Consider the following 25,054-nt stretch of genomic DNA (forward strand, 5'->3'; position numbering starts at 1 on the left):
TTTTGTGTAGAGACCGTCCGGTTTGGGCAATGTACGTGGCAGAGGAGCATTGCTGGCACATGATGGCATATATCCCTGGACACTCAGTAACAGACTTGCTGATACTCACACCTTCTTGTTAACTGTTTGAAATGGGCCACCTTGATTACATTGGCCTCATTAGCACTACAAAAGTGATTTCCATCCCTTTCTTGCTAACTGCTGAGAATAGCCCACTTCCACCTCAATTGAATTGGCTCATTATCACTGACCCCTCCACATGGTAAGGCAACTCCCATCTTTTCATATGCTGTATATTTATACCTTTCTACTGTATTTTCCACTCCATGCATCTGATGAAGTGGGTTTTAGCCCACGAAAGCTTATGTCCAAATAAATTTGTTAGTCTCTAAGGTGCCACAAGGGCTCCTCGTTGTTTTTATATCTAGCTAGCTAATCTCGGAACTTTTCTGGTGTTAAAAATTAAATATAACATAAATTTAAAAGGAAATGTTATCTTTTACTAGAATACCATTTTTTCATAGGGGTCAATGGGAAGTCCTTTAACAAGACCTACACCACGTTCACCAGCCAGTTGGTCCAGTCCTCTCACTTCCCCAACCAATACATCACAGAATACTTTGTCACCAAGGTAATATAAGGCTACGTTATAACTTTACATTATAACTTGGTGTTATGGGTTTTTTGTGTGTTCTCCTGAATTCTAAACCCATCAAAAAGTGCAGAAAGACTTTTACCCAGTTAAATCAACCTCTGGATACTTAGAATAATCACTTATTAAAAACTATTAACTAGGACTAATCACCAGACAACTTAAAATTTTGGAGGGTAAAAGGCACTAACCGATGAAATGCTCTACAGCTTAACTGCCATTTCTACCAATCTAGAGGATTTCATGGGTCATGTTTTTGATGGTGATGGATTTAGTAGTTTGAAGTTTTAAATGTTAAAATTGTAGGCAAGTTCACTGTAGTAGTTTATACTTTATATTTAATAGAGAAACTCTGCAGAAGCTCAAGGCATTAATACTTTCAGCAGTAGAGAGTGAAGCAACAGTCTGCTTCCTCCTGCTGCTGTTCCTAAATAAGCAGATCTCTTGTTGGCCATCCAGTTCCACCACTTGAAGAAGTCCCAAGTATCAGTCATTGGTGGTCTCCTTAACAAAGGAGGGGAGGGATGCCATTGAGAGGCAGCCACCATAGATCCCATAGGAGTGTGGTTCCACTCCTGTGGCCTCACTCTCAGAAAAATACCAGAAAATAAATTGAACCTTTTTATCCCCTTCTTCCATGTTTCCCTGGATCTACAGTGCATTCGATTATGACACAGAAAACATGAATTCTGAAGATATTTATAGTTCTCTTCGTGGAGTCACTGAAGCCATTCAGAACTTCAGTTTCCGTAGTCAGGAAGATATGAATGAGCCTGTGAAACGGGATTCCAAAAAGGACGATGGTGATTTAGTGAGTGTTTGAATGACAGACAACGCGAAGAGCTGATTTAGTACAGCTGAATTATCTCTTTAAATGGATTTGTATATCAAGGGTAGAATTTTCAGAGTACCTAAGTACCATTTTCAAAAGTGCCATAGGCTTTTAGGATCCTAAATCCCATTGACTTTCAATGAGACTCAAGCTCTTAAATGCCTAACCATGCTTATCAACCTTTTGAAAATGGGACTGAGGCTACTTAAGTGACTTAGGTGCTTTTTAAAATTGTACTCCTGGTCTTAAAGTAAAGTAACCTGTTTATGTTAGAGATGTCAAATTTTAATTACAAAAAGTCATGCTGCTAATCAAGTCTATGTAGAATGCCAGCACTTTAAAGCCTGTTGGACTATGGCTTTAGTTTTAACTTGTAACTGTTTATTAATGTTACCTGTTTTAGACTGAATGGTCAGCTTTATATTCTTGCTGTTGTACTGGAAGGAGACTATATGATTTCTGTCCCTGAATAGTATCATTTGAATAAAATATGTACTTCATTAAATCTCTTCTAGAGAGTGAAACTTTGAATAAAAAGAATTCTAGACATCTTTTGATGTGTGTCCCTCAAAAGGAGCAAGTCCAAACAAATGCTTTATAGTGTCTAAAAGCTGTGAGCAAAATTTTCAAACTTGGGTGTCTGGTTCTGGAACTCAGGCTCAACAGAACTGAAAATCAGGCCAATTATTTAGGTGCTTAAATATGGATTTAAGTATCTAACTTTAGGCTTCCTCTATGAAAATGTTGCTGTTTTTGTGTTCAGTTCAAACACCTAAGTCCTTTTAGGCAATGTTCATACACACCATTTGAGATGAAAGCTAAACTTTCTGAGGGCTTTTCTATGAACACTTAGTTCACAGCAAAGTAGCATTTAAATCTATCCCGTACTAGCGTGCTGTGCACTAGGAGTTTATTTGGACCCTACTTCTGTGCACTAAAAATTCCCTAGGGCAGTGTTCTCAAACTTTTTTTTTTTTGCGGATCACTTGAAAATTGCTGAGGGTCTCAGCAGACCACTTAATGATCTTTCCAAATGTTGTTTGTACCAATAGCTATCTATTGTAAAGAGCTTTGGATAAAAGCACTATATAAGAAAAAACTTAATAATAATTAACCTTTTATTGTTCTACAAATAAAAGCATGCAACTCATATTTTAATATCAGTAGACTTACCTTTCTAATGTGATGGATGTGCCCTCTCTCCCCCACCGCAGCAGCCCCCAAGCTGGGGCTGGGAAGGAGGGCTGTCTCTCCCCGGCAGTCGCAGCCGTGGAGCTGGCAAAGTCACCTCTTTCTCTGGCCGCCGCAGCCCTGCACATCCCAAATTCCCCTCACACCCTCTTCTCACCCCACTCCCCCCTCCCACCTATCCCCTATTCCCCCCAAGGCCACCACCTCACCAAACATGTGAGTCTTCTCCAGGGACCAGGCACCTAATTAATGGAGCCATGCCTGCGCGGCTCCACTAATTTAGTAGGTGGCTCTTCATTCTCTTGTGTGCGGCCGCCCAAGTGTGCATCTTAGAGGGAACTATCCACGGACCACCTGAATGGAGCGCACGGGCCACTGGTGGTCCATGGACCACAGTTTGAGAACCTCTGCCCTAGGGTGCTCAATACTTGGCAGCAGGGTTCAGATGGACACTTAGTGAACGGCAAAGTATTATAGGACAGGTTTACAACTCAGCCTGCTGCAAACTAAGTGTTCATTTACATAAGTCATAAGTGTTGAGAAACAATGAGCCAATTTAAGATGTTAGTTGGTACTCTTTGGCACCAGTGGAACCTTGCAAACTTTGTAGCTTGTCTTTGAGATTGTCTACATGAGACTTAGGACACAGCAATTTTAGGGTGTGCATTTACAGCACATTGCCTACTCTGTACAACACCCACATGTGGACACTGTTACTGTGTGCTAAGAGGGCCATCAAGCACTTTAATTTACTACCCTTTAGTGTACTGGATTTTAAAGTATAAAGAGCACTTTTAGTGCACAATAGGAGTCTCCACAAGGGAATTAGTGTAGAGTAGCCAGAGTGTGGTAAATTTACACCCAGCTTGCTGCACACTAACTTCCCTGTGTAGAGAAGACTATTATTTGCTACTGTTAACCTAAGAGGAACAGTGAACTACAAAGTGAGTGAGATATTAAATATGTTTATGGGGAGGGGTGTTTTTATTTTTTCCTGGCAGATTTGCAGTGGCTCTGGAATAGCGGATCTAAGAGCAGGAGGTGGTGCAATTGATACAGGCCGAACAGCTCTTGATAACAAAACATCATTACTAAACACAATGCCTTCCCACTCTTCTCCACGTTCACGAGATTATAACCCGTACAATTACTCGGATAGTATCAGTTCTTTTAACAAATCTGCTTTGAAAGAAGCTATGTTTGATGATGATGCAGAGCAATTTCCTGATGGTAAGTTCTAGATTACATTCTTTATTAGAGGGGAAATCGTAAGATTTGTCTACATTTGTTGCGTATAGTCTTTAAGGTTTTCATGTAGTAAATAGAGGCTGAGCTAAATTAGCTATACATAAAAGTATCTGAAGGAACTGGACTGCTGATGCAATAAATCATGATTTTCGGACTAGGTTTATTGAATAGCAAATCCTATCTGAATATTGTGAAAAGCAAGCAGCGTTACAAACGCTATCAGACAGAATTCCAATGTTATGGAATATTCCAGTATTAATGTTCTTCCTTATAAATACAAAGTTATAGGAAAAGTAAGGGACTGGAATAAGAGAATTGCTAACTATAGCGTATATTTTAGTGCATGACAGTCCAAAAAGAAAAAAAAATGTAGGTATGTTGCTTTATCTAATTTTTTTCAGTTTGTCAGGTGAAAAAAGATATTTGTGATTACCCAGTTTCTTTTTTCATTATGTAAAACTAGTTTTGGCTACAGATGAAAGATTAACAGCATAGAGTTTTGGTGGTGAAATATTTTTATTTGAAACACAAATCTGGGGTATTTTGTGTTGACTAAACGTTTTTTAAATGCATGTGCTGAAAAAAGTGGCTGCAGTCAAACCATGTTGACATAGATACTCAGCTTGCTGCTTTATAAGCTTGTTAAGTTAAACTTTAATTTTTTCCAGTGTATTTTCTTGTAATGTTTATAACCAAATGTTTTCTTTTGCATTTGTTTGCTTCTCTCATTCTTTCTTGCTCATTTTTCTTCTCCAATTCTGTAGCTTATAATAACATTTTCTAGAGATATGGTACTAGCTGTGAACTCTATGTTCCCAATTATCAACTGGTCTGAATTGAGGCAAAACACTGATGACCAGCTGAGGATCTGGCCCCACATTCTTGAAACAAAAAGATGATGACCATTAAGATATCACCCTATTGAGAGTTTGGTTTGAAGCATGCCCATATGTAGCAGTGTCCCCAAGATTATGCAGCACTGCTTTGTCTACCTTGCCCTCTCTTAATCACTAGTCTTTCATCCGTGTCAATCAGTATAGTATTCTCTGTTATTTATTTATATTGATATTATATTCAGTTTATTTTACATTACCCCCAGATATTCAGTGTGCCCATTTTTGTATTGAAGTTGCTTGGGTTGGAGGGAATGGTGGTTTAACAACTGGATAGGGAACAGTTGTGGCTTTTGGTATTCTGTTCAAGTTTAGAATATGCACAACTAAATAGTAGATGGGCAATAGGAGTGGATTGTGGACCCGTGGAGAGATTCCTCTTTAAGTAAAGGAGAAGGAAGCTTGTAGTACCTGTACAAGTTTACTAGTGCTGGCAAACAATCTTTACTGTCCTAGACCTGAGACACTTAAGTAAAATTATAAATTATTTGAATTACTCTTTCATTTTGATAAGTACCTCATGTTCATTAAAAATAAATGTATAAAGGGTTTTAAAGTCTAATTCTAATGGTGTTAACCTTATAAGCATACTGCTATCAATGCTCAGAAACAAATTCAGAGTAGAAAAGTTATTTTGTGCTTTTGTTCATGATGAAATTATTTCATATGAAGTTGAATACAAAGATTTGTAATGAAGTCTTAACTTTTCACTTTTCTTTAACATCGAGCATACATCAGCAAAAGTCCCCGGCCTCTTGACACTCCCAATTGTACATGCTGTACACCTTACTGAAAATCTCAAGGAAACCTTTTAAAATGTGATGGCAATGCAGAAAAACTGGTAGAGGGGATTGTTACTGTAGTGCTTCAGTAGATAGCGAATATTTTGAAATGAGTATTCAGTTATAGTCTAATCTTTATTATGTCATTAAGAGTAGTTCTTATTAGAGCCTGGTGAGAAGGGATTTCTTGCTTCTGTTTCAACTGTAGTTCTGTTATTAAGCAATGATTTGCCATAGGAACTACCTGAAAGAAAGTAATACTCTCTCTGGTATTGTTTGTATTCAGATTTAGTAATTGCACTCAGAGTGAGATTTACGTGATTCTCTACTTGAAAAATTTACTTTTATTCAGCTTCATTTTCTTGAAATGTCACCATTTATTTAGCTAGTTGTCAGCATTAACAGCCATTGTCAGTTAGTCTTCAATTGTATTTTATGTAAGATAAAAAGATATGATATATACTGGATCTAACCTAAGTGCAGTTCTACTTATTGACATAGCTTTTTACCAAGTGATGGTTGGGGTAAGTAAATGGTCAATGTTCATGTTTTACTATTTACATGGCCAAATACAATGTTGTTAATTATGGGAAACCTAGTATGTTTCTGGAACATTACTGGAAATACAAAAAGAACAGATTCAGACAATTCTTAGAGACAGTCAGTTAATGGCCAGACTGATCCTAGAGACACCACTGGATGTAGCTGTTACAGCTGCCCGCCCAGTCTCCATGACAGTGGTACTGAGGTGGGTTGTGGGGTTTTTTTTGTTGGCTACACCTCTCTAGATTGCCCAAAGAGCTACAGACTTCCAAGGGCCAAACTCTTTGCAGAGAAGATAGATTTTTCTCTCCACATCCTGAAGGATTCTCGGACCACGTTACACTCGTTAGAATCTACACTGTGGGACAGAAGAGAAGATATACCTCTCAACCACACGGCAGGTCACAATCTTCTCAATACCCACCATCTCAGTGCTGTTATGAGCCACAGTGTAAGAGACCCAGGGCTCTGGGAACAGTCTGCACTCCAGTCCATGACCTCTCAAACTGCCTCTTATAAGCACTTTTGATGAGCTGGTTGAGGGCCTGAACAATGATACCTTACAGCATCAGCTGCTATCTATACACCTGTCATGCCACTCAGAAGTCACCTTACCCTACTTCACAGCAGTTAGGACCAGCTCTAGAGCAAAGAGATTGATTTCTAGCCCTGAACTACAGGGTGCCTACTTCCATATCTCAATACAGCCATCATACAGGAGATTTCCTACTGCTTACCTTTGGGGCAGGATCATTATCAGTACAGACTGCCCCACACAGAGTCTTCTCCAAGGTTCTCATCATGGTAGTAGCATACTTACCCTGGTACAGTTATTGGACTTTATCAGAACCAACCTGATGCAGTACGAGCGAGAGCGCTCCTCTCACTACCCACATTCACCATCCTGGGACACATGTCTCCTTAATATGCTGGGGAGCTCAGCTACACAACAACAAAGTTCAGGACAAATGGCCTTCCACAGAAATGACCTTCCATAGCCCTGGGCTAAGGGCTGTCAGGAGTGCCTGTGCACGCGCACTGCCTTTCATCAAAAGCAACACACAAAGGTCATGATGTACTTAATATGACCTGTATGTTTTGTATAAACCACCAACAAGCTGCCAGATCGCCCTCCCTCTACAAGACAGCATTCAGTCTTTGGAATAGATGCACCCATCAAAATGTGCTCATCTCAACTGTCTGTCTACCAGGGATACAGAACGCGACATCCAACAGTCTCAGTTGGAATTTTCTCATGACAATGAGTGTGTACTGAATTCAGAGGTGCTTCAAGATATATCCACCCTTTGGGGAACCCTGCTGTGGATCTCTTCACTACTCAATGGAACAAGAAGGGTCCTTATTACTGCTCCAGGGCCAGCCTGGGGAAACATTTACTGGCAGTTGCCCTCATCTTCTCATGGGACAGGGCCCACTTGTATGTCTTTTCCCAGTTTCCTACTCTATCCAAGATTCTGTTGAAAATTCAACGAGACAAAGCGAGAGTTATTGTGTTTTCCCCTCTTGACCATGACAAGTCTGGCTCCCTTACCTGACACAGATGGCAATATGCCCTCCTGTTTCTCTTCAGCCCATTCCTCACCCGCTCTCTCAAAACAATGGGCTGACCCTCCACCCCAACCTGCAGGTCCTCCGCCTCCAGGCTTGGCTCCTTCTTAGTTCCAAGGCTTAGAAGCAGAATGCTCTGACAAGCTGAAAGACGTGTTGCAACACAACCACAAATTGACCGCTCGACATACTTATCTACAAAATGGAAACGACTGCAAGTTTGTGTCATTCCAAACACACAGACCCAACCTCATCTTTCCTCCCTCTGATTTTGCACTACATTTAAAACTCTCACTCAGTTCACTTAAGGTACATCTCGAGGCGAAAACGGCTTCCCACTTGGTGTTTGCTTACCCACTAATGCATAGATTCTTTAAGGGCATTGGGAATCTAGTTTTCAGGACTTTGACTAGACCTCCCTCCGAGTCCAGGGCAACTTGTTCTCTTACACCTGTCCATGAAGACAGCATTTCTAATTGCCATCACCTCAGCTAGGCACATAGGAGAAATAGCAGCCCTGATGGCACATCCACCATTCACAGCCTTTTTTTAAGGCAAAGTAACTCTAAGGCCATATTCCAAGTTTCTCCCTACTTTTTCTGCACTTTCCATATGAATCAACAGATCTATCTCCCTGTTTTTTCCCAAAACCACATTGTAACAACTGGGAGACAGTTGTGCATATGCTAGATATTAGAAGGACATTAGCATTCTACTTGGACAGGACTAAGGACTTCAGGAAATCCCCTAAACTCTTCCTTTTGTCCACAGAAAGATCCAAAAGCTCTGTGATATTGCCTCAAAGATTATCCAGATGGGTCTCTAGTTGCATTAATCACTTATCAAGGGCGCAACTTGCTTTTGTCCATAGTCCATACGTACTCCACGAGGTCAGTTTCTACCTCGGTCACGTTCTGTAGGGATACCCCTATCTCAGCAATCTATAGAGCAACGACTTGGGCCTCTGCCCATACTTTCGCAGAACATTATGCGATCACTGAAGATTTGGCCACTGACACCATCTTCAACTCCACAGTACTCTCTGTAGTAAAAGATTCCACTCCCAAGTCCCAGCCTCCAGTGGTGGGTACTGCTCGGGAGTCCCCTAAAGTGGAGCACCCATAGGGACACTACTCGAAGAAGAAGAAAAAGAAGAAGAAGAAACCCAACTTGTGCAGTAACGATGGTTCTTAGAGATGTGTGTCACTATGGGTGCTCCACAACCCACCCTCCTCCCCTCTACTTCAGAGTTCTCTATAGGGCTCTGTGGTAGAGAAGGAAGTGAGGGGGGTTGGCCCATGCAGTGCTAAATAGCCTCGAGGCAGGCCATGAGGGAGGGAGAGCACATGTGCGGGCTCAATGGGACACTGCTACCAAAAATCTCGATTAGAGGTGCAAGAGCACACAGGCACCTAAAGTGGAGCACCCGAAGAACCATCGTTACTGCACAAGGTGAGTAACTTCCTCTTCTGATTGTCCTGACATTTTATTGACTGCTTGGTAAATATTTAATTTGTCCTCAAAGTCCTTTTTTTTTTTTTTTAAATGGGTAAGTAAAATCCTGAGCTGTAATCTAATCTCATTGTGCCACTTTGGCACAGGAAAAATGTGAGAAGGCATATAGATCTTCCTAGCTGATTCTCTTACTGTCATTTGTAAGGCTTTACATCACTGTGGCAATGTAAGGTCCTTAAAACGTTTACAGGTTTTATGCTCCTGGGGGAATGGACTAAGATTGGGAACAGTTAACTAACAATCAGAACATTAACAATATTACTATGCAGGCAGGCTGCTACATTTCTGACTCGGAGAATGAGATCTATTAACTAGCAGGCAGGCTGCTACATTTCTGGCTCTGGGAAAGAGCCTTCCTCCTCCATAATAAAAAGACCTACCCCTGCATGACCCTGGTGAGCCGCAGTAGCTAGCAAGAGAGACAGAGTCTATCTCGCTTGTTGGCAGGCATGCACGCCCAGCTCTGCCCCCAACGGATATCATCTTCCCCACAGGGACGCACGCCCCGCTCCTCTCCCCCTGCAGTGATTTGCATCTCTGAGGCTGCTCTAGGCACGCTGGAACAGAAGTGCTGCCTGGGCTGCTGGGGAAGAGGCATGTATCCCACCGCAGATTTGCATTTTTCTGCACAGGGGGCACAGAAATATGCGGGACATGTGAATTCTGCACCCCCACAAGGGCACGGAATTCTGTCAAGAGTAAAAATCATCAAATCTCTATATTTAGCAGGGTGTTGTCATATTACAGAGTGAACCTCTTTCACCACTCAGGACATGATGTTTCTGGTAATTTTAGTAAATTGAATGAAACTACTGACTTTACTTGCATTGATCATTCCAGGCTTTACTTGCATTGATCATTCCATCATAGTAACATTGTTAATGTTTCTAATATTTGCCAAACATTAGTATTCCAAAAAATTGGACAGGCATGCTGGATTTTTCTTAGCATAACATAAGAATGGCCATACTGGTATGGTGGCGAGGAGGCATTGGTAGGATATGACTGAACTCTTTTCAGTGGATGGGAGAGTGATTATATTTGCCTGGTGGCCAGTTTCTCATAATAATGGGGCTGGGGATTTGGTTCCTTCACCTCTCGGGATATAGGATCTTCTGGTCTGATCCATAAATCTGGCACCATCAAGCTGCCTCAGTAGGACTTTCTGCTGCCTTGGTTCTGTGAGCTAAGCGGGTATTTTTTTTTTTTTAAAGAAGCAGTGAGCCTTTATTTTACTGCCAGGATTCATTTCTAGCTGCAGCAGCCACTCCTCTTGGCAGTTCTTATTCATTGCCTGAGGTGCTTACTGCTGTTTAAACAATAAACATAGGAAAGGCTCAAACTTGTTTGTGTGAAGAAGTGAAAATAAGGTGGCAGATTTTGCAGTCTGATTCCTGCCATTTTATTTTATCAGGGTGAAAATGCCAGCTGAGAGTGAGGACTGATACCTTATTTTATTGTGTGAAGAAAGGACAGAGATTTCTCAATTAGCTTTAACTGCTGCTTGCCATTATATGTTCTCCAGGATCCATGAGGGGGTCAGGGCACTTGAAAAGGCCATTTTGCAGGCTGCCTGCATGTCAGCTGTCAGGGTATATCAAAAAACCCTTGACTGACATTTTTTATTCCCAAGTTTAGTGCTTTTAATTAGGTACCTTTTGCATGACCAAACACCATCTGACACACAGTGGAAAACATGCTCCATTTTCTTTAGAAAGAAATTGCAGAAAATTCAAGGGCTTTTTTCATATATGTTGGTTTTTTTCATTTGCTTGGTTTCAGGGATTTGGCTGGAAGGGGATGCGCAAGTGGTGAGCAGGGAGGGTGAGGGAAGAGAGGAGAGAGACAGTGGGGAGGGGGTGGGGTTTGGGGCAGAGCAGGGGTGGAGTATGGGTGGAGCCACAGGCAGAAGAGGCTGTATGGGAAGCTACTGCCTCTCCAAGTGGAAGCTTCACCCACCGCCCATGTTCTTTACTATAGTTTCAACCATTTTGCATGATACTGAAGTTATGTTTAGCGCCCTGTAATTTGCATGATCGCCTCTGGAGCCTTTTTAAAAAATTAGCATCGCATTAGCTACGAATTCATACTATGCATTTAATTTATTTGTTTGGTACCCAGAGCAGTATTATACAACGTCAGTCCTTCAAAAACTGCTAAATTTCTTAGGACGTGAACTTATGCAATAACCTTTGAATGTGTGACATCAGCAAGGTTGATGAGAATATCATGCTGATGAAATTTATACTGTGGAATTAACCTGTCAGGGCAGAGTATATGCCTTGTTTCCCTAATATAATGTCAATACATGTTCCCAATAATAAAATTTATCATGGTAATTTATCTTCAGTGTGTGTGGTAGGACTACTGTGGCCTTGGTAATAAAAAATAATCATATTTAGTAAAAGTATTCTCTGTTCCAGTCCTCTGTACTAATTAATGACTATCATAGGGTTGAAGCAAAAAACCGTTTCAGTGTATCCTTTAGGTGAACATTAATGGTCTATTTATAGAATTTGCAAGCATGCATTATTAGTCATATAAACTCTAACATACTCGTTTATGGATGAAGGAGAGAGAGGTACTACTTGAATAAACATTTTTGTTTTCATGTATCCATGTCCTTGGCTATTCATCCAAAACAGAGGATAAACAGAACAAGTGGAGTTCTATTCTGTGCACTGCAGAAAAAGTTTTGATCTAAAATATTCAGTAGATGGTGAACATTTTACTGAGGTAGTGAACATTTACACAGCTCTAATGAAATCACTTTTTACTTGTTTTGTCTCCCTAAAGTGACTTATTGTTACTAAAGAGTAATAATGTAATAATAAACTCAAAGACCGATTAACATGTGATTTATCTGTATGTGATGTCAAAACAAATTTTGTTGCAGAAATTTTTCACTTGTAGCTTAATGTCAACATGAAATAGTCCTAGAGAAAGATACAAGACTGTCTCTGCTTAATGGCCATGTTTTGCAGATGTGAGAAAATTTGACTCCTTCCATTATGTACCTTATAAAATAGAAGTTTATTTGAGAGAGAGATTTTTTTGTTTGTATCTTTTACCTTTTTTCCTTCAAAAAGTACTGTGAGGTTCTTAATCTTCTACCTGGACATCAAGACAAAGGCAGAAGAGTTCCCTTTTCAAAGTCCAGAGATGTCTTACTATTTGGTAACGAAGTAAAGATAACAACTTGATACTTGAATTCACATTGGAGACCAGGTTTTATTGAAGTTTTGCAGGCATCTTGGGTTGACTGCCCAGTCTGTATAAGTATCAGTCTAGTTATTCATGCCTTGCTCATCATTATGGTATCCCTCCCCTGTATTTTTTAAATTCTCCTACACAGAGAGAGCTTGTCCTACGGACGGCAGCCTCAGCAGCGGCAACCCTGTGGAATTCTTAGTCTAATCAGCTTCACGTATCTGTTCAGTCATTGGAAGATTCAAGCTGCAGTCAGTTCATTTGCAAGTTGTTTTTTGCCATCATGCCAGACGTTTGTTGCTCAGGAATGCTGACCACACTGAAAATACAGTATTTGTGTTTATTTTGAGGGTAAAAATGTTCTTGCAGACAGAGCTGAGGAAAAGAAAGAATAGTTTCAAGGCCTATCAGCCTAGAAACTATCACTGCATTATGTGATGGGAGTTGCTTTTTATCACCTCTACAGTTTAAGGAATATGTCCATTTATTCCTTTTTAATAGAGCCTCCCTTGGACCATTCTGATCTGGTTGCAGAGTTACTGAAGGAATTGTCAAACCATAATGAGAGAGTTGAAGAAAGAAAGGCTGCATTGTATGAGCTTATGAAATTGACTCAAGAAGAGTCCTTTGGTGTTTGGGATGAGCACTTCAAAACGATACTACTTCTGTTACTTGAAACTCTTGGGGACAAAGAGGTAAGTTCAGACTAACCCAGAGTTGACAGAAATTGCTTTGGACATTAGGGTCCATTCTTCAATAACACTTCACATGGATGAAATTCATATTGCGTTTAAATGGTATATCTGGGAGGGGATAGACAAGTACCTGGTAGCAGTAAAATACTTTTTAATGGCAATCTACAAATGGGACTAAGAAAATGCCATTAAATTTTGAATAATCTCAGTGCCCCAAAAAGTAAAAAGAGGCAGTCGTTATGTTTACTTTATAGGGTTTTTTTTGTCTTTTGGGTTCTCCCAGTGTCCAGTCTTGTTGACTCCAACTCTGTCCAATGTTCTGTGCATTAGGCATACACAATCCAGCATCTGGTAATGGACTGGATAAAGGGGTCAGGCACATGGCTTTTTCTCCATACTACATATTTATGTTGAGCTAGCAATTTAAAAAAAGAAAATACAAAATAACTGAAAAATATACACCTTTTGTATCAAAAGAGCATTTCTCTGGTTCTCCCTCCCCTGCTTCCTATACTGGCTTCATGTTTCAGATGATTTTTGTGGTGGATGACAGTATAATGCATATTTATGCACAGTGGGTACTATTAGTTTGAACTCTGGGGTGGGAGTTATGGAAGCTTAAAATTGGTTGGTCATCCTTTTTTTTACCTTAGGGTTGGGGGTATTCGGCTAATTACTATGAAATTCAAAGTATTCTTATTTGTAGTTCACCTTCTAAGCAGGCCATGCAAAGCTTGCCTTTAAAAAATGTATAAATAAGAAGTATGTATACGCTATGGATGTAAATATCGTTTAAAAAGATAAGCATTTAAACTATAAAATTATATTGTTTAACTGGATAGCCGATTAAAAGGAGAGGGGACCAGGTACCTAGTTTGTCCCGATGCGGCCAACGCAGACACTCCATGCCACCCCAGCAGCAGCTTTCCTTCCCTTCGCTGACCAGTGCGTAATCCGCCTCCACAGCCAAACCCCTTCCGGTGGCACTGGGAGGCTGGGGACTACTTTACACACCCCTTCCCTTCCCTCCCCCCCCCAACTGGGCTGGGGCCACTCCTGCCAGCACAGCTGGGGCTTGGGTCAGTCTCTGTTGCAGGAGAACTGGTTGAAGACCTGCATGAAGCGGATTAATGGTTACGGTGGGTTAATGGTAAGACTAACACTTACCAGTTAGCCATTTAACCGTTGAATATTTTACATCCCTAGTGTATAAATCTCCCTCCTATCCCATATTCTCCTCTTTTGGAAAGGAGGTTTCCCTTGCTTTCTGGGAGGATACGAAACAGCTTTTGCTGCCCCTGCTATGTTCCAAGGTATAAAATCCTAAAACACATACAACATTATGTATAGGAAATAAATTTTAAGTACTTTTGGAGGTTTCTAAAATGTAGTTGTTACAATTGGCACGTCCCTTTCAGTTTTGTATAATTAGACTTACTATAATTAGTATGCCATAGTTAGACTTATAACTAGACATGTCTTCTCAATCAGAGGGACACAAAAATTGCAATATTTTTGAAAACTAAAATATTTCTAAGGCATTTTTTGGTAAAATAAGTGATTTAGACAAACTATGGTAATAGTGTTGTGTAAAGGTTTTATTAGCACTCACTTGGGATGATCTGCATATGTTGCTTGTGATTTTACAGGCATACATTGCATCTACATACATTGCTTAGTAAAAACTTCATAACACCATGTAAGATATATGTATAGAGAAGGGGTGAGAATATGGGTTGGGATGCTGTAAAGATTTTTCTGATAGTTCCATGTGCTTCGAGCTTGAATGAATAGGCTTGTACTGTATACTTTTGGGGGGAGCATATTATAATTTACATTTCCACTATCAAACAAGTTTGTGTCCAATTGCTGATCTAATATTAAAAGCACATTGTTCGTTCAAAGAGAAATAACTCAATTATATACAATATTTAACCTTTAGCATGCAATCAGAGCTTTGGCATTGAAAGTTTTAAGAGAAATTCTAAGGAACCAACCAGCAAGATTTAAAAATTATGCAGAGCTTACAATTATGAAGACACTAGAAGCTCATAAGGATCCTCATAAGGAGGTTAGTAAGCGGCTCTGTGTGTTTTGTGTATTTGAGGATGTGACACATGTCAAAGTACAAATCAAATGTAATATTCAAAGAATATGCTTGATAAATGATTCAAATGCTAGTGGGGAATTAAGTGGTTTGATAGTCAAGGATTCAGCAAATATTGGTTAATAAAGGCATGCTATAGTAGGAAGAATTACTGATTTATGGACCCTGAAATGCACAATTTCAACCTAAATAAAGTGGATTCATACTTAGCTATTGTCCCCAAATGAGAGACACATGCACCCAACTAACTGAGCATCAGATGGATCACTTTCAGTACTACTAGAAGGATAAAGGAGATTACCTCCCTTTTAAGCTATAGGTCCTGGAAGAAATGTGTACACAGGGAAACATTTTTATATTGTGTCATCACCACCATGTTTTTGCTTTTCAAAGAGTATTTCTCAGAAAAGCAGAAGCATTCAATGTATGCCACATCTAGTTCAACAGAGGGAAAGGTGAGAAAAGATGCATCTTGATATAATTTTTGTAAACAGAAGAAAAGGAGCAAATATCATGGTTGTCATCATTTTAGTACGTCTCTAAAACAACTAAATTAATCTGACTGCAAGTTGTCTGCTATGCCACCTGGAGATGTAGAAGCTCTTTAAAAGTATATTAAAGGTGTCAATGGAAAACCCTGTAAGAATCTATTTGTATGGCATGGTGTTGTTGCAAACATCATATATGATGATGATCAGAGATAGAAGAATTACCAGGTTCTGTGTCCATTGATGAATTCTAAAATGTTTTGTAGCAACATGGTTAATCCAGAGCCTGGTAATCCATTGATGATCCTTTTTAATAATATACAGAAATGCTCTCAATTATGCATAAAGATACCAGCACTTTAGAAATTCCTTGACATGTTGTTTACTGTAACATATGTGCTGTGAATAGTGCGACTTAGTGTTTTTAAACTGTTCGTGCAGTCCTGGGGGTCATGCAGCTTTAAACATGTCCCTTCAAACAGAAGAACCCTGCCCTGCCACTGGAATCAGTGCGGTATGGGACCTCAGCTTTTTCCCTACCTAGTATCTCGGGCCAATTAGTGGCTGGGTAGAGTGTTGGGGGAGGCAAGTAATTTCAGACCTGGCCTTGCACTGTGTTGCTTTGACCAGCAGCTCCACTGGGCATGTGCTGGAGGATGAGACTGAACGTGACAAGGGGACGCAGCTCTATCCCATCCAGCTTTTCAGCCAATATTATACCATTGAGGGACGTGCTTGAAATTTCTTTTCATGTAGCATTGGTGCAGCAAAAGAGGGGGAGCAAAGGGAAGACATGGATATGACAGGATAACCAGGTGATGAAGAGTGGGGGTAGAGGAGGAAAGGTGAAATGCAGTGAAATTAGATATGGAGGGTAGAAAGGAGGGGGTGGGAAAACATGTGGAGAGAAGGAAGCCATAGTAGCTCTCCCCCACACACACCCACTCATGAAAAAAATCCCAGATATAGGACATACACATCGGGGTGGCGGGGGGGGGGGAGAAACAGGAGACATAATTGAATTGATATATAAAAGAAATATAACTACAATGTCCACCGTAAAATTAGGGTTGCCAGGTGTCCGGTTTTCAACCGGAACACCCAGTTAAAAAGGGATCCTGTTGGCTCCAGTCAGCGCCACTGACTAGGCCGTTAAAAGTCCAGTTGGTGCAGGGTTGGCAGGCTCCCTACCCAGTTCTGCGTGGCTCCCCAGAAGCAGCAACGTGTTCCTACAGTGTAGGGGCAGCCAGGGGGACTCTGCACGCTGCCCCTGCCCCGAGCAAAACTGGCTCCACAATTTCCATTGGCCGGGAACCGCAGCCAATGGGTGATGCGGGGGAGGCCCCTGTGGGAGGAGGCAGTCCACAGAGCCACCTGGCTGTCTCGGCACCTAGGAGCTGAGGAACATGTCACCACTTCCAGGGAGTCGCCTGAGGTAAGCGCCACCCGGAACCTGCACCCCGAACCTGCTGCCCCAACCCTGAGGGCCCCCCACCCCCAAACTCTCTCCTGGAGCCCTCACCCCAACCCCTGGCCCTAGCCTGGTGAAAGTGAGCAAGGGTGGGTGAGAGCGAGCAACAGAGGGATGGGGATGAAGTGAGTGGGGAGGGGATGGCCTCAGAGAAGGGGTGGGGCCTTGGGACGGGGAAGGGGCAAGAATGTTCAGTTTTGTGCGATTAGAAAGTTGGCAACCCTACATAAAATTAAGCAATTCACATAAATACTGCTTTTGAGGTCGGCAGGCAAAGAAAGAAGTAAACATTCCTCTCATTTTTTAAAACTTAACTTTCACCAATGTTTTTTTCCCAAATTTTTTTTACACTGTGTGGAACTAATTGATTGCCTGAGCTCAAGTTTTTGAAACTTGTGACTGCAGTCTCTCCCATGCCCCTGCCCTCTCACTTTAGTCTCTCATTGTTTCCTCTTTTTCCTCCCTCCCCATTTATTCCATACAGTATATTAGTTATTAAATTCTCTCCATCACTTGTTTTCACTTCCCCATTCCACACCCTTTCCCTTGCTGTGTTCATGAAAGAGAGAAATAAAGGGAGAAAGGGGGGCAGAGTTGGGGACAGAACGAGAGCTTTGTAGACTCTTCCTCCTCACCACTCCCGTGAGTCCCTGCACACAATTGCCAGAAGCGGCAGGGAGTGTCTTGGTGCATTCAGCCCTCCTACTTCCCTGGAAGTGGACAGGGAAAGTGCAAGCCCTGGCATGTGAGTTCAAACTCACCCTACCCCCTCCCAGAAGCAACCAGTAAAGGAGGACGTTCTAGAGCTTCACGTAGCAAGCAGCACTCTGTACATCACAAACCTGGCTGTGTGTAGTGCCAGCCAGCAGGGAGCACAGTTGCAGAAGCATGACTTTTAGGGTAGAACCCTGTCCAGTATCCCCATTTGCATCCACATCCTCTTGAACTGCAAGCTGTTAGCACACAACTAATTACTGTTATGTTCCCTTACTAAATCCTCTATTAGTTGAAGATTCTGGTGCTAATTTTTGCTATTTTTTTCTAACTTTTATGCCTAACTTCTAGCCAGTGTAAAAATGTATGTGCTGTTATCTAAAATAATTTTCTTGAATGAGTGGAAAATCTGTCTCTCTCATCAGCAAGGACCTACAAGAAGTAGAGACTAGCAACCGGGTTAGTCTGTATTCTCAAAAAGAAAAGAAGTACTTGTGGCACTTTAGAGACTAAGCTTATGCTCAAATAAATTAGTTAGCTTCTAAGGCCATGTCTACACTACGAAATTAGGTCGATTTTATAGAATTCGGTTTTGTAGAAAGCGTTTTTATACAGTCGATTTGTCCCCACACAAATGCTCTAAGTGCATTTAGTCAGCGGAGTGCATCCACAGTACCGAGGCAACCGTCGACTTCCAGAGCATTGCACTGTGGGTAGCTATCCAGTCTCCACTGCCCATTTGAATTCTGGGTAGAAATCCCAGTGCCTAATGGGGCAAAAACATCGTTGCGGGTGGTTTTGGGTACATATCGTCAGGCCCTCCCTTCCCTCCCTCCGTCCGTGAAAGCAACGGCAGACAATCGTTTCGCACCATTTTTCCTGGGTTACCTGAGCAGACACCATACCAGGGCAAGCATGGAGCCCGCTCAGCTCGCAGTCACCGTATGTCTCCTGCGTGCTCGCAGACACGGTACTGCATTGCTACACAGCAGCAGCTCCTTGCCTTTTGGCAGCAGACAGTGCAGTATGACTGGTAGCCATCATCGCCGTACTCCAGGGTGCTCTTTTAGCCGACCTCAATGAGGTGAGTCAGGAGCGACTGGGCAAACATGGGAGTGACTCAGCCAAGTCATTTCCCTTTTAAGTTTCGTCTCATGGCGATTCAGTCCTGCTGGCAGTCTTAGTGCACCGTCTTCTAATGAGCAGCCAGGAGATGACGATGGTTAGCAGTCATACTGCACCGTTTTCTGCCAAGCACCCAGGAAATGACGATGGCCAGCAGTCGTACTGCACCGTCTGCTGCCAGCAAGATGTATAAAGATAGATGAAGTGGCTCAAAACAAGAAATAGACCAGAGTTGTTTTGTATTCATTTTCTTCTCCCTTTCTTCCTCCCTCCATGAAATCAGCGGCCTGCTAAACCCAGGGTTTTGAGTTCTATCCTTGAGGGGGCCATTCTGTTTCTCCTTGATGCAAAGCCACCCCCTTTGTTGATTTTAATTCCCTGTAAGCCATGTTGTCAGTCGCCCTTCCCTCCATCAGAGCAACGACAGACAATCGTTTCACGCCCTTTTCCCTGGATTGCCCGAGCAGATGCCATAGCACAGCAAGCATGGAGTCCGTTCAGCTCACCACAGCAGTTATGACCATTGTAAACACCTTGCACATTATCATGCAGTTTATGCAGAACCAGCACCTGAAAAACCAGGCGAGGAGGCAACGGCAGTGCGGTGATGAGGACACGAACACAGATTTCTCTAAAACAGCGGTCCCCAGCAGATAGGAGATCATGGTGTTACTGGGGCAGGCTCATGCTGTGGAACGCTGATTTTGGGCTTGGGAAACAAGCACAGAGTGGTGGGGCCGCATAGTGTTGCAGGTTTGGGATGATTCCCAGTGGCTGCAAAACTTTCACATGCCTAAGGGCACTTTCATGGAACTTTGTGACGTGCTTTCTCTTGCCCTGAAGCGCAAGAATACCAAGATTAGAGGAGCCCTCACAATTCACAAGTGAGTGGCAATAGCCCTGTGGAAGCTTGCAATGCCAGACAGCAACCGGTCAGTCGGTAATCAATTTGGAGTGGGCAAATCAACTGTGGGGGTTGCTGTGATGCAAGTAGCAAACGCAATAATTGAACTGCTGCTATCAAAGGTAGTGACTCTGGGAAATGTGCAGGTTATACTAGATGGCTTTGTTGCAATGGGATTCCCTAACTGGTGGGGTTATAGATGGAACGCATCCCTATCTTGGGACCAGACTACCAGGGCAGCCAGTACATAAACCGCAAGGGGTACTTTTCAATGGTGCTGCAAGCACTGGCGGATCACAAGGGACATTTCACCAACATCAACGTGGGATGGCCGGGAAAGGTACATGACGCTCGCATCTTCAGGAACTCTGGTCTGTTTAAACAGCTGCAGGAAGGGATTTACTTCCCAGACCAGAAAATAACTGTTGGGGATGTTGAAATGCCTATAGTTATCCTTGGGGACCCAGCCTACCCCTTAATGCCCTGGCTCATGAAGCCGTACACAGGCACCCTGGACAGTAGTAAGGAGCTGTTCAACTGTAGGCTGAGCAAGTGCAGAATGGTGGTAGAGTGTGCATTTGGACGTTTAAAGGGTCGCTGGCGCAGTTTACTGACTCGGTCAGACCTCAGCGAAACCAATATTCCCATTGTTATTGCTGCTTGTTTTGTGCTCCACAATCTCTCTGAGAGTAAGGGGGAGACGTTTATGGCAGGGTGAGAGGTTGATGTAAATCGCCTGGCTGCTGAATACGCGCAGCCAGACACCAGGGCGGTTAGAAGAGCACAGCAGGAAGCACTGCGCATCAGAGAAACTTTCAAAACCAGTTTCATGACTGGCCAGGGTACTGTGTGACACTTCTGTTTGTTTCTCCTTGATGAAAACCCACCCCTTGGTTGCCTCTAAATTCCCTGTAAGCCGCTGTCCCTCCCACCTTCGATCACAGCTTGCTTACAAAGGAAATAGTCACTATCGTTTAAAAAACATGTATTCTTTATTAATTGATTTTAAAAATAGGGAGATAACTCACAAGGTAGCCTGGGTGGGGTGTGGGAGGAGGGTAGGAGGGAAGGAAAAGGCCACTTTAAAACTTGTTGAATGCCAGCCTTCTGTTGCTTGGGCTGTCCACTGGGGTGGAGTGGTTGGGTGCCCGGAGCCTCCAGCCCCCACATTCTTGGGTCTCTGGTGAGGAGGCTATGGAACTTGGGGAGGAGGGAGGGCGGTTAAACAGGGGCTGCAGCGGCAGTCTGTGATCCTGCTGCCGTTCATGAACTTCCACCAGATGCTGGAGCATGTCGGTTTGATCCTGCAGTAGCCCCAGCGTTGCCTGATGCCTCCTCTGATCTTCCTGCCACCACCTCTCCTCACGTTCACCTTCTCCTCGCATTTCCTGTACTCTGCTATTGTGTCCCTCCACACATTCTGCTGAGCTCTGTCAGTGCCGGATGACTGCATGAGCTCAGAGAACATTTAATCGCACATGTATTTTTTTCGATGCATGATCTGAGATAGCCTTTGGGATGGAGGAGGGAGGCTTGAAACATTTGCAGCTGCTGGAGAAAAAAGGGAGTGAAGTATTTTAAAAGATACATTTTACAGAACAATGGATATACTCTTTCACAGTGAACAACACTATTCACATTACATAGCACATGTGATTTTGGTACAAGGTCGCATTTTGCATCTTGTATTGAGTGCCTGCTGCTTGGTGTTAGAGATCACACATGCAGTGCCGGGCAACAGAATTCGGCTTGCAGGCGGCCATGATAAGCCATAGTCTTTCGGCTTCTGCAACCTTCATAACAGCAGCCCCCTCCTCTCCCATGCCAAGCAAAGCCCATTGAGTTGGCCATTTAGTGCTGCGGTTTTCCTGTTAATGTGCAGCAGCAGAAACCAAATTAACCCTCCCCCCCCACCCTATCCAATTCTCTGGGATGATCGCTTTACCCCTCCCCCTGCCACGTGTCTGGTATCAGGGAAGATCCCTACTAGCCAAATGCGAACAGCTCAGTGCCAATCCCGCCCCCCCCCGCCCCGCGTGGCTAACTGCAGGGAGGATTTCTTTTCAGCCACAGGCAAACAGCCCAGTAGGAATGGCCACCTCTGAATGTCCCCTTAATTAAATTCCCCTATTTCAACCAGGTTACCATGAACAATATCACTCTCCTGAGGATAATACAGAGAGATAAAGAACGGATGTTGCTTGAATGCCAGCTAACACCAGGACCATATGCTGCCAGGCTTTGTCATGCAATGATACCAGATTACTTGCTACTAGCATGGTGTGGTAAAGTGTCCTACCATGGAGGACGGAATAAGGCTGCTGTCCCCAGAAACCTTCTGCAAAGGCTTTTAGAGTACCACCAGGAGAGCTTCATGGAGATGTCCCTGGAGGATTTCCACTTCCTCCTCAGACACGTTAACAAACTTTTCCAGTAGCTGTACTGGACATGAATGCATCCCAAGTCCTCAGGGCTACTTAATCATTAAAAAATGCTTGCTTTTATAACATGTATTATATTTTAAAAGGTACACTCACCAGAGGTCCCTTCTCTGGCTTCGTTGGGTTGGGAGGGTATTTCAGTCAGGGTGAGAAAAAGAACCTGGCTGTCAGGGAGAATGGTGTGCTGTGTGCTCTCCCCAAGCTCCTCGTCCTCCTTCTCATCTTCCCCATCAGCAAAGTCCTCAGGTGTGGCGGAGAGTACCCCATCATCAGAGTCCACGGACAGGGGTGGGGTAGTGGTGGCGGCCCCCCCAGAATTGCACACAGCTCAGCATAGAAGCAGCATGTCTGGGGCTCTGTCCCGGAGCATCCGTTTGATTCTTTGATTTTCTGGTACGCTTGTTTGAACTCCTTAAGTTTCACGCGACACTGTGTTGCATCCCTGCTGTAGCTTCTGTCCCTCATGGCCTCGGAGATATTTTGAAAAGTTTTGGCATTTCGTCTTTTGGGACGTAGTTCTGATAGCAGGGATTCCTCTCCCCATACAGCGATCAGATCCAGTACCTCCCGTTCGGTCCATGCTGGAGCTCTTTTTCGATTCTGGGACTGCATGGTCACCTGTGCTGATGAGCTCGCCTGGCCAAAGAGGAAATGAGATTCAAAAGTTCCTGGGGCTTTTCCTGTACACCTGGCCAGTGCATCCAAGTTCAGAGTGCTGTCCAGAACGGTCACAATGGTGCACTGTGGGATAGCTCCCAGAGGCCAATACCTTTGAATTGTGTCCATACTAACCCTAATTCGAAACAGTGATTTCAGCGCTAATTCTCTCATTTGGGAGGAGTACAGAAATCGGTTTTAAGAGCCCTTTATGTCGAAAAAATGGCTTCGTTGTGTGGACGGGTGCAGGGTTAATTTGATGTAATGCTTTTAAATCCGACATAAACTCGTAGTGTAGACCAGGCTCAGGTGCCACAAGTATTCCTTTTCTTTTTGAAGAAGTAGAGAGTTACAGTAGGGAAATTGTTTATTAAAAACATTAACTAAGACTTTATCAGTCTGTCAAGGGTGAATGTGGAATAGCAATCTCTAAAGGGGTTCCAGGCTTGACTCAGCATCTATTGCCAGGGAGAGTTGGGCAATGTTGATGTCTGTATTGCCACAATGCAGAGATTAGGCCTAAATTATTATCCACATATTCAGAAGAGCCACTTCCGTTTCGGAACTGCTGGGTGCTGAGGATTTTTGAAAATTTGTTTCTAATGGTCTCTTCCAGTCCAAATCATTTTACAATACTGTAGAGCTGTAAATAAAACTAAATAAAAATACATATATATTGATTTCACTGCAAGGTTCAAGAGCAGAACCTTCAGAATTTAGACTGCACAAGCTTTTTTTAAAACTATTGCTCCATTGTTTTATTTAATCTTTTTTAGGTGGTGAGATCTGCTGAAGAAGCTGCTTCAATGCTGGCAACTTCCATTAGCCCAGATCAGTGCATCAAAGTACTTTGTCCCATTATCCAAACTGCAGATTACCCCATTAATCTGGCTGCAATCAAAATGCAGACAAAAGTGATAGAGAGAGTATCTAAAGAAACGCTTGCTCAGCTTTTACCAGATATTGTGCCAGGTCTAATACAGGTAAGAAACCATAGCAGATGTAAAGAATTAAACCAGAAGTTTAAATCTCTTTAGCATATCACTCAGCTCTCATGGAAAACTTTGATCCGATGAAGTGAGCTGTAGATCACGAAAGCTTATGCTCAAATAAATTTGTTAGTCTCTAAGGTGCCACAAGTACTCCTTTTCTTTTTGATTTGGGTAGTAGATGGTTGCATTTGTGGCCCTGTGGTGGGGTATACAAAGCTCACGCTGGCCCAGGAATGGTTAGAGAGAGCTTGAGAGCTCCAGCTCGTATACCTGGAGAGGGCATAGTCAGGTTGAGGGAGGAACTCAAAAGAAAGAGTGTATGACAATCTCCTGGGAGGAGAGGCTGTATAGGGAAGGGTGGGGAGTTGGGAGAAAGGTATAGCTGCAGGAGACAGGATTAGCTATGTAGTGAGCCCAGTGAAGGGGCAGTACTCAAAGGAAGTTTCTCTCAGGAGATTGAGTCACAGGGAAGAACAGAGAAATGGAGAGGCTGAAACTTCAAACCCAGCAGAGGTGAGACAGGTCCAGTGGTATTTATAGTGTAGACTCTGTTTTTGTTGGAAAGGCGGACTAAAGGGAAGCCTTTGGGGTTTGCTGCATTTGTTTCAATGCTGGTGAAGGACATTATTGCCCTGGCATAAGCAGCACTTTAGAGGAATCTGCCAGAGGCCCAAGTCCCAAACACAGGAGACCCTCAAAGAACCCACAATGGGGTGCTCAGAGATAGGTCCGAAATATCTTTGTTGATTGGAGCAACGTCATTCTGATTCTCAGTCAGCTAAAATTAATTATAACTGTTTAAGACTTTAAGATGATGCATTACATTTTAATGTGTTCCTAAAGAATAAAATTATTACATTAAATTTCAGCTTTTGGGGCTATTATTAGATTACTTTTAAGTAGTGATTCTCAATCTGTGTTTCAAAACTGCTCTGTAAAGAGCTCGCTTCATTTCTTAAAATTAAATATTTTAAGAACGAGGGGGGCGGGATTTGGTTTTTGGAAAGAGAGTCTACTAGGTGACT

General features: G+C 42.7%; 2 protein-coding genes across 51 annotated transcripts in view; one reads left to right on the top strand and one right to left on the bottom strand.

Annotated features, from left to right (window-relative positions):
* CLASP2 (cytoplasmic linker associated protein 2) overlaps nucleotides 1-25,054 on the top strand; it is a 274,460-nt gene that overhangs the window by 235,332 nt on the left and 14,074 nt on the right. For 48 of the 50 annotated variants that reach the window (XM_043508830.1, XM_038392148.2, XM_038392170.2 and 45 more), the window contains 6 exons: nucleotides 525-631; nucleotides 1,310-1,463; nucleotides 3,677-3,905; nucleotides 12,937-13,130; nucleotides 15,073-15,201; nucleotides 23,814-24,020. In XM_043508830.1, the coding sequence (XP_043364765.1) occupies nucleotides 525-631; nucleotides 1,310-1,463; nucleotides 3,677-3,905; nucleotides 12,937-13,130; nucleotides 15,073-15,201; nucleotides 23,814-24,020 (1,020 nt within the window). The remainder of the gene's footprint in view (nucleotides 1-524; nucleotides 632-1,309; nucleotides 1,464-3,676; nucleotides 3,906-12,936; nucleotides 13,131-15,072; nucleotides 15,202-23,813; nucleotides 24,021-25,054) is intronic. The other 2 variants (XM_043508832.1, XM_043508831.1) reach the window with 1 other exon arrangement.
* The window catches only part of FBXL2 (F-box and leucine rich repeat protein 2), a 463,505-nt gene that overhangs the window by 195,768 nt on the left and 242,683 nt on the right, over nucleotides 1-25,054 (bottom strand). The gene's annotated exons all lie outside the window — the stretch shown is intronic.

This window comes from Dermochelys coriacea, chromosome 2, assembly GCF_009764565.3.
Source record: "Dermochelys coriacea isolate rDerCor1 chromosome 2, rDerCor1.pri.v4, whole genome shotgun sequence".
NCBI lineage: Eukaryota > Metazoa > Chordata > Testudines > Dermochelyidae > Dermochelys > Dermochelys coriacea.